General features: G+C 32.2%; 1 protein-coding gene across 11 annotated transcripts in view; it reads left to right on the top strand.

The window, feature by feature from the left end:
- Positions 1 to 10,439, top strand: part of Dzip3 (DAZ interacting zinc finger protein 3) — a 92,383-nt gene that overhangs the window by 45,216 nt on the left and 36,728 nt on the right. For 10 of the 11 annotated variants that reach the window (XM_048803359.1, XM_048803362.1, XM_048803358.1 and 7 more), the window contains 5 exons: positions 1,311 to 1,387; positions 3,027 to 3,644; positions 5,909 to 5,941; positions 7,116 to 7,285; positions 8,140 to 8,184. In XM_048803359.1, the coding sequence (XP_048659316.1) occupies positions 1,311 to 1,387; positions 3,027 to 3,644; positions 5,909 to 5,941; positions 7,116 to 7,285; positions 8,140 to 8,184 (943 nt within the window). The remainder of the gene's footprint in view (positions 1 to 1,310; positions 1,388 to 3,026; positions 3,645 to 5,908; positions 5,942 to 7,115; positions 7,286 to 8,139; positions 8,185 to 10,439) is intronic. The other variant, XM_048803365.1, reaches the window with a different exon arrangement.

Here is a 10,439-nt window from a genome sequence, read left to right as displayed (position 1 = left end):
ATATATATATATATATATATAATTGGAATTGCTAGTCCATTTGTGTATATACTCAACTTTATTAGATCTTGCTGAACTGTTTTCCTCAGTGGTTTTACTGGTTTATACTCCCTACCAGCAGTCTAGCAGAATTCCTTTTACTTACAGTCTTAGCCAATACTTCATAATGTTCAAGAGTTTTAAATTTTTTCAGTGTTGTGGGTGATTGGCAGTGTTATAGGTGATGCTGTAGATAAGATCAATTCACAGCGGTCAGTAGCCACACTAAACTTTCTGTCATGAAAGATTCTAATGTTAAGTATTTTTTTGTTTTGTTTGTTGTGAGAGGGTTCATTTCAAAGCCAAGCCACACATTTTTTCCATCTGCTTAATGGCAATATTTACTTAGTGCTTAAGTATGTTTAATAAATTTGGCTGCTACTTAATTTTTTTCTAATTATTTGTGTTGATAGTATGCCAGTTTATTCATTTTCAAAATCCTAAACATTGTTTTAGTCAGCTTTTTCACTGTTGTGACCAAAAGATCTAATAAGACCGATTAGATGAAGGAAAGTTTATTTGGGGTCTTAAAAGTTCAGAGGTCTTAGTCCTTAGGCAGCTGACTCCATCCCTCTGGGCCCAAGATGAGGTAGAACATCATAATGGAAGAGTGTGGTGGAGGAAAGTATTTCAAGACATTGCATGCATAGGGGAACAAAGAGAGAGAGTTCCACTCATTCATTCAAGACTACCCCCAAAGACACAACCTCAGGGACACACCTCTTCTAGCCACACCCTACCTACCTATACTTACCACCTAGTTAATTCCTATCAGGTGATTAATGCACTGATAAAGGCTCTCATAACTCAATCATTTCACCTTTAGGCTCTCTTGCATTGTTTAATACATGAGCTTTTGGTGCACACCTAGTGTCTACACCATAACAATGAGTAAGTTGGGTTCTATTAGAATAGTTATTGCCAAAAAATTTGGAAAAGAGAAGGCCAAGAAGTTCCAGGTTTGCTATTTTTTGCTTTTGTTGACAATGTAAGCCATTTTTCTTTTTTTCTGCTACCACAAAGCCTTCTTGCAGATAAACTTTTTACGTGATTCTTTTCTGTATGAATCTACCAATACTATTTGCCTCTTAATTACAATGAAAATGCGTGTGGTTTTGTTGGTATTTTATATTTTATATTCGATTTTTTCCTTTGCTTTTGAATCATTTCCAGTAGGAGGAGAAGAAAATACCCATTTAACCATACTTATACCACAAATATTGACTGACTTTTATATTATTTCACGGTAACTTAATTTTTTCCATTTGCAGTTATAAGAAGTTGATGTCTCTGAAAATAACTGATACTGATATAAGACCGAAGATCAGTTTAAAATTTAATACAAAAGGTATTATTTTAGTTTTATATGACTCCTTTTGAAAAGTATGTGAACATATTTTACTTTCTCTGTAAAGTGTCATGCCATTAACAAGCATACCATCACCTTTATTGGCTGTTCTCTAGACTTGGGTTTATATCAGTGAGCAGCACCTTGTGTAGGCTAGAACTCACAGACCGAAAGATCAGCAGTATATGGGTATCATATTACTTTGGCATTCTATAGTATGGCATGCCAGGTAGCTGTGACTACACAATAAGATTTGCCCCAGCAGAGCTTTCCTCCAACTCCTCTCCCATTGTTACTATTTTTCCTTTTGATAGAGCAGCATTTAGAGCATCCTAACATGGGATAAATGAACATTCTCATATCTGAGCCAAGTAGTCTAAACTAAGGTGCCAATATTCAGGAATGTACTAGGAAATGCTCTCTCCAGCACTTAGAGATATTACAGGTCCTTGGTCCCAAGGAAGACTAGTTTGGTGGCAGTCTTTTGTGCTAGGGGAAATGGATATCCCTCTTAGCAGCCAGCTTTTTATTGGGCTAGCTGGAGAAAGCTCTTTGAGTCATTTTATTGTTAATTTTGTTCAGGTCCACAGCATATATGAGTTATACTAAGTATAAATACTAATTTAAAAATTTATTAAAACATAAAATCAAGAAGGATAAAATAAGCCACATTTTTATATTGATAATAAATACTATCATATACCAAATACTATCATATACCAAATTCTTACTACTTTCTAACTCATCTTAGTCTATTTTCTTTCTGTGGAAGTACTACTAAACTGGAAAAATACTGAATAGTTTAGTCACATGCCTATTTTATTTCATTAATGACATACATACTTTATCATTAAATTTATTTTGGGGTGTAAAAACATGAAGTTTACTAGATTAGTGCTTCTAAGAATTTGTATGTACTTAATAAAATCTAATGGTTTTATTAAAATGCAGGTGCTAATTCAGTAGATCTGGAGTGGGGCCTGAGATTCTGCATTTCTGACAGGCTCCCAGGTGGATGCTGCTGCTCTTAGTCTGTGGATGACACTTTGAGTAATAAGGATTTATATTGTTTCATGTTTCTTGATATAGACATGTGCTTTCTAATATGGTAACAACCAGCCTATGGCATAGTTTAAAGATTAATTAAAATTAAATAAAATTTAACACTCTGTTCCTCAAGCACATTTACAGTGCTCAGTATCAGACAATTTTTAGACAATGCAAATATAAAACATGTTTGTCATAGAAACTCTATTGAATAGTGTTAAAAATTAGGATAAAGTATAGTTGTTTAAGTGAAGTATAAACATTGCAATTATCATTCCTGGAAAATTTTAGGAATTTTAGAGGCCTAATACTTTGATGACATTTGGTTGCCAAAGCTCATGTACTTGAATGAAACCTTGGATGGTTGAAAGGTTCTGATGATTGCTTTTGCTTGGGTACATATTGTTTTTGTTTAAAGTTTTTTGACAGCTAGATAGAAAGCAGCATGTTTATTTAACACCAGTTGTGGCAAAGCACTATGCTGTGCTTCATTCCTTAGGAATAGTTTAGGAGCTTAGAATGTAATTCAAGAGGCCACATAGAAAAAGAGCATTAATGTGGAATGTCTTGACTTCTCAAAATTCATTTTCAGATGAAATGCCTATCTTCAAACTTGATTATAATTATTTCTATCATCTGCTTCATATAATTATTATTTCTGGTACTGACATTGTCCGGCAAATATTTGATGAGGCTATGCCACCCCCTCTTTTGAAAAAAGAGCTGCTTATACACAAGAATGTGCTGGAATCCTACTACAACCATCTTTGGACCAATCACCCATTGGGTGGATCATGGCATCTTCTTTATCCTCCAAACAAGGAGCTACCACAGTCCAAACAGTTTGACTTATGCCTTCTATTAGCTCTCATAAAACATTTGAATGTATTCCCTGCACCAAAAAAAGGCTGGAATATGGAACCACCATCTTCTGATCTCTCTAAGTCTGCAGACATCCTGAGGCTGTGCAAATACAGGGATATCCTTCTTAGTGAGATTTTGATGAATGGTCTCACTGAGTCACAATTCAGTTCAATTTGGAAAAAAGTTTCAGATATTCTTCTGCGCCTTGGGATGAAGCAAGAGGATATTGACAAAGTGAAGGAAAATCCCATTGAGAATATCTCCCTTGATTACCATCAGCTATCCATCTACCTAGGCATACCAGTACCAGAAATCATCCAGAGGATGTTATCCTGCTATCAACAAGGTACTAAGTAATTGTTTACTTCAGTCAGTAAATCTTCACTGAAAGTCTGCTCTGTGCCAGGCACAATGCGAAGGGTAGGAAGAGTCAGTGAAGTTGAATTCTTGGTAGAATAGACTCATTAAGAAGGTGATGAGAAAAAAAAAAGAAGGTGGTAATGGAAATTATGGTACTACAGATATTTACAGAATATGAGGGATGTCCTCCCTCAAAGGAGTCTTAAAAAGCTTTCTGGAAAATATAATATTTAAGGAATTCTTAAATGATCTATAGAGGCTTGCCACATGAAGAAGATGAGGAAAGGATATTTCAGAGGAAAACAACAAATTTATAGAAATGTAATAATATATTATGATGCAGGAAACAAAAAAAAATGGTATTAATGACATTAAAGTAGAAGGGAGTTCATAGAAAAAAACATACTCAAGAGGATTTCTTTTTTCATATTGAGAAAGCAATTATTAAGACTTTGTTTTCTTTTGGTACTGGAATTTAACCCAGGAGCTCTTTATTACTGAGCTGTATCCCCAGACCTCTTTATTTATTTTTTAATTTTAATACAGTTTCTTGCTAAGTTGCTTAGAGCTTCACTAAGTTGCCAAGGCTGGCCTCTATATTTTGATCCTCCTGCCTCAGCCTCCCAAGTCACTGGGATTATAGGCATGCACTCTCATGCCCAGCTTTAAAATTTTTTAAATAAAATGATTTTATTACTTCTCCAAAAGTAAATATGCCTAAAACTATGAATTACAGGTGCTGTGTGATTTGAGGATGCCTTTATAGACACAATAGGTATATGTTTCTTTTCCTCTTCTTTTCAGCCAAACCTTGATGTTTATTTTAAAATTTTAGTAGCTATCCATTTGCTGTGGGTAATTAAAATATTAGATATTAGAAGTGTCTGAGTTCAGCAGTTCCATTCATAGACTTGTCTTTTGATATGTGAAACACTTTGGACTTTCTTCGCTACATCCCAGGATTACTTCTCAGATTTCCTCTTGGGCAGTAGAGTTCAAAGCCTGTCAGCATCATTGAAATTCTTGCTTGCTATTCTGAGTGAATGTTTCTTGTCCCCAAGTTATTAGCCTAATGAGTAACTGATGACCACATCTATACTATTTAAATGTACAATTTTCCAAGTTTCTAGTAATTGTTGAACCTGGTCCAGGTTTTCTTCAGAGAAAATTACTTTGCCTCACTCCCAGTCCTGGTAGTAAGGTTCTGGAATAGCTTTATTTGATTAATATTTGAGAGCCTTTTTATAAGTGTGAGGAGACACTGAGTTTAGTGAAATGGGAAAATTAATAAGGAAGAATTCTTGATTTATAAATTTACTTACTAATTTTATTTTTCAAAATATATTTACTGTATTAAGATTTTAAATAGCAAAAACTCATGAAATTGAGGTAATACTTGGAAAGGACTTTAAGCACCAATTTCAGGCATTTCAAGCAGTTTTTACTTGTATGGTCTGAAGAGCTTATTGATCAAGTTCCTTTAATAGTGGCTTTCTTAGTATCTTTCTTCTCTTTCTTCAGTTATTAAACTTGCAGTTTTTATTCATTTATCTGTGATTATTTGATTAATACCATTGTCCTCACTAAATCTCCATGAAGGTTGTTATTTTTTTTTTACCCTTCAATCTCTAGAGATTAACACAGCCTGATGCATATTATAAGTGCTCAATAAATATTAACAGACAAGAAGAGTGAGTGCTCATCAGAATAATTCAGATTGCTTAAAAAAAATCACAAAGTTTCAATGGAAATTTACTTCTTAATTGACAATTTCCCTTCATGGCCTTAAATTAATAATAAGGAATTTGTTGCTTTGTTTAAGCACTTATTTTCTAGGCTTTTTCTCTTATCAACTATAAATTTTTGTGTAATTTTCTCTCTTTAATCATGAGCTTATAATTTTTTTTAAAGAGAAATAGAGAATTTTTAATATTTATTTTTTAGTTTTCGGCAGACACAACATCTTTGTATGTGGTGCTGAGGATCAAACCCGGGCCGCATGCATGCCAGGCAAGCGCGCTACCATTTGAGCCACATCCCCAGCCCAGAGCTTATAATTTTTATATGATAATCTAGGTTGTGCCTTATCTAAATTGCTTTGATGACCATAAATTGCTATTTTTATAGTTAATTATAGAATGAATTGGTGCTGTATAAAAATCTTACTCTTTTCTTAGTCAGACATTTGTTGGTAGCATTTGTAGTTGTACATCTAAATTTTTTTATTTTTATTTTTTTTGTATACCATAGGAATTGCTCTGCAGTCAATAACTGGCAGTCAACGTAAGTATATTTAACAATAAAGTGATTAAGAGTGATCTTTTAATTTGTGATACCTAAGGGATAGCTATAGGATTTATACTTGGTCAGATTAACTGTTTAATAAACTGTAAACTATACCTATTTATTAAAAGCCTGGGAAATCATTTGTTCATGTTAATACTGGCCAGATGAATCTTGAATGAACCTTGGTCTTAGTACATATACTTCAGGTTTTTACCTAAGGATGATGTTTTAACTTTTTACTTACCAGATGCTTCGCTTCAGCAGGCAAAAATGCCTACCTTCTTGACGTACTATGTGTTGTCAAACATGTACAGCTTTATCTGATTAACAATTCATTGTTTATAGTTGTATTATTTTTTTTTTTTTTTTTTTTGGCCAGGTGATGAAGTGAGTTAATGTATTTTTAAACTTCCTTTTATTTATTTATTTGATTTTTTTTTTTTTTTTTGAGATGGGGTTTTCCTAATTTCCCCATTATGGCCTCTCAAATTCCTGAGCTTAAGTCTTTGTCTCTCAAGTACCTGACACTACAGATACACAACACTATACCTGGCTTTTTTATTTCCATTTTTGTGTTGTTGTTGTTTTAAATATAATTAACATTCAGCTTTAAAAAAAAAAAAAAGGATCTGTTTAGAGGTAAATGTTGGACCATCCAGGTGAAGTTTTGGGCTGAGTCTCTGTGGCAATAACAAGGAACAGTGTTAAAGAGAGCACATAATAAGGGGCTGATATCCTTCTTATGAAAAAGAAAAAATAGATATTTTAACTTTTCCTTATCTTCTTATCTTCTTTATGTTTCTGATTTGTATCCTAAAATAATACTGGTTACAGTATTTACAGTGTCAGTGTCAAAACTCAGAAACAGTATTTTGTGTCTACTTAAGTTCTACTACAGTCTACTTACAATACCAACAAAATATCATAGCATTTTGGTTCATACAGATTAATTCCAGGCTAATTATATGTACCTATTATTTGATCATTGATAGACATTGTATTTTTATCTAGTATTTAGAAAAAGTAAAATTTATTCTGTATCTCTTTTTTTGGCATATGTTATATATACACATATACACATACAGATATTTAGGCAAGCATTTTTATAATCATAATAAGAGACTAAAATTGCTTGCATCTAGATTCTGAGTGCTTTGTCTTTAAAAATTAGGTATTGAAATAGAAGAGTTGCAGAATGAAGAGGAAGAACTAAGTCCACCATTCATGGAATATAATATAAATGTGAAATCAAACCCTGAAATACAGTTAGCAGAAATGAGTAAAGATGGAGCCTCGATACCCAGTGAATCTTCAACAGAATCTATTAAAGATCTCCAGGAAGTATAAGCTTTCATTAATATTTGAATTTCAAAAACTTAATCTGGGCCTTTAGTTGTGTGTACTATACTTAAGGCATTATGATTTTAGCTTATATTTAACTGTGTTCACACAGAACTTGAATTGGAATACATCTTTCCTCAGTACTTTCTTCCATAATAATTCCTGCCATTACCATTTATTTTATCAACATTTATTGAACACTTTACTCTGTGCCAGGCTCCATGCTAGATTTCTGAGTACAATTCTTCCTTATTAATGGAAGTCTAAGTGGAAGAGTAGCAGAAAGAAAAAGAGTGCATAATGGGATATAGAGCAGAGAGAAAGAGAAAATTGAAATATTTCAATGCCACTTGCACAAAAGTAGAATTTAAATCATCTAGGATAGAATCTCTGTTTCTTAATAACTGGCAAAAGTTATTATATAGTCACTAAGTTTTTCATGGACTTAATCGTTCATCTTATGAACATGAATATGTTGCTTTTTTAAAAGTGCTTTCTTCCTCACATATCTAGATATCTGAATTATAGGATAAGCAGCACTACAATACAGCAAAAAAAAGTTGTAAAATAAAAGTGCTTTCTTTCTTTGTTGGTCACATGCATGTGTTCAAGTGAGCACTTGAAAACATTTATCCTTAGTCTACTTATTGACAGAATATTCTATTCCTTTATACGTTATTGATTTGTCAAGGACAAAAAACTAAGATTAAAATAAAAATAAATGTTTCCATAAAACCTAGAAAGAAATATGATTTATAGTAGTAGAAGACAAACTATCAGTAGTTAGAAGCATGCAAAATAACCCATTGTATACTTTGAGCTGCATATTAAATGATTTATTTCTTGCCTGCTAGGTTAAGAGTAAACCAAAGAAAAAGAAAAAAACTAAGAATAAAAAGGTAAGAGACTACATGAGCATTATAATACAGAGTTGTCTGATTATGACCTCTTCATTTTAATACATAAATTCATTGTTAGAACTTAAATTAGTCCAAGATAGACATGTAGCATGAATGACTCAATGGCATGTTGAGTATAGGATTATAGAGAAATCCACTTACGTTGTACATGGTTGAAACAGTATATACAACTAAATCATAATTTTCACTTTTCAATATATAAATATGTTGATTGAATTAGTCAATTTAAAATTCCCTTAATTTCTGCATACCACTGTTATTTTTAAAATGTCTACTGAGTATTTTAATAACAGCTTCCTTTGTCATATTTCTACAATGTAGAAGCATTTTTCAACATGTTAATAAGAAATCTTATTTTCTTTTGTGTGTCTGAGAGTCTGCCAAAAATGCAATAATGTGCAATAAAGGTACAAATGCAACCTTTTTCATTGTTCTTTCCTCATGTCTACCAGTTCCAAAAATAACAATTCAAAAAGTCTTACAGTTTTATCAAAAAGTCTTCTAATCACGTAGACAGTTTCAATGCAAAGTGAGGTGTTTTTTTTAACCAGACATATTACTGTCCATTTTGTGGTTCATACTTAGTGGTGAAAAAAAAAATATTGTTTTTCTAGTCTGAAACAATATATTTAAAATCTTGATATCATTGTTTATTATATACTGAGTAATTGTAGTTCTCCCAGCTACAATCTGGTGAGACCATAATATTCGTCATTTGGAAGTATGCACAAATTTTAATCATTGATGAAACTTAAGATGAATTTGCAAAATACTTACTGATGTGAAGAACAAAATAAATAACATGTTAAAATGTTCTGCCATGTGTATCTAAAAAGAAAAAACAAAAAAGAACAAAATAAAGATAATTTATACATTATCTGATAAATAAATATCAGTATTATTTTCACAGTTTTCATAACCATCATTTATTGTAACTTATTTAACTCCAAAGTTTTGAAAATTAAATTGTTTTTAAAAGACAGATATATGCATTTTTTTTTTTTTTTTACTTTTGGAGAGTTTTTGCCTTATAAAACACAGTCCAGTTTACTAGATTAGTGGTATATTTTATTTTTGCCAAAATATTGATAAGTCCCAGGTCTAATACTATCTAAAGCTGGACAAGTAAATTCACAGCTGTCAAACCACAAAGCTAAGTTCTATGTGGTATGTCTTTTATTTGATTCCAAAAAATTAAAATACGATAATTCTCAAATTCTCAATTTTAGTTAAATGGAAATGTCAAATTGAAATCAAACAGAGAAAATACATCTAGAAATTAATGGAAATATCACTCAAAATTTCATACATATGGTTATTAAAAATGTTTTATTAAATGTCAACAAATATCTAGGTATTATTTTGTTTCTTTAACATCTTTTTTCCTAATTTAGTTTAAGAAGTTCAAGTACTTTTGAAATAAATTTTATTAAGATAAAATTTGGATATTAGAAGAGAGATCTTATACCTTTATCTTGTATCTTTTATCTAAATTTTAAAATATTTAAAAAATGCTTAAAGTTACACAAACAATTATTTTATATGGAATAATCCTATTCATATACTTAAATTGCTGTGCTGTAGGTGCAAAGAATTGTCTAGTTGTAGCATAGGCAACCAGTTACAAACAGTGACATCAACCAAATTCTCTAATGAGGAATTCTTATGAAAAATTTTAACATTAAAGTATGCTTCTTGCACAAAGCAACAATGACTGTTGTAGTCCACTATGCGATACTGTTACCAAAATGCCCAGCAAGAGCAATTTGGAGGAGGAAAAGTTTATGTGGGGCTCATAATTTCAGAGGTCTCAGTTCAGAGATGGCCAACTCCATTGCTCTGGGCTTGATGTAAGGTAGAACTTTATGGTAGAAGAGTATGGTGGAGGAAAGCAGCTCAAGACATGGCACCAGAAAGCAGACAGACTTCAGCAGAGACAGAATATGTACTATACAGGCACACCCCCAGCAACCCATCTCCACCAGACATACCCTGTCTACTCTCCTAGGTTACCACCCAGTTAATCCATTCAAGTGGCTCATAACCCAATCAGTTCACCTCTGAACTTTCTCGAATTGTTTCATGCATGAGCTTTTGGGAGACACCTCATATCCAAACCATAACAGTCATTTGAAACCATAGCAGTCTCTGCATGAAATTATATTCTCTAATAAAATATCAAGAAAAGGTAGGATTTGTATAGCATATAGTGGGGACAGTACAGACTTTGTAGC

The sequence above is a fragment of the Marmota marmota genome, unplaced genomic scaffold (genome assembly GCF_001458135.2).
Source record: "Marmota marmota marmota unplaced genomic scaffold, marMar, whole genome shotgun sequence".
NCBI lineage: Eukaryota > Metazoa > Chordata > Mammalia > Rodentia > Sciuridae > Marmota > Marmota marmota.
Note: the sequence above shows the minus strand (reverse complement) of the source record. Positions and strands in the feature narration are given on the sequence as shown.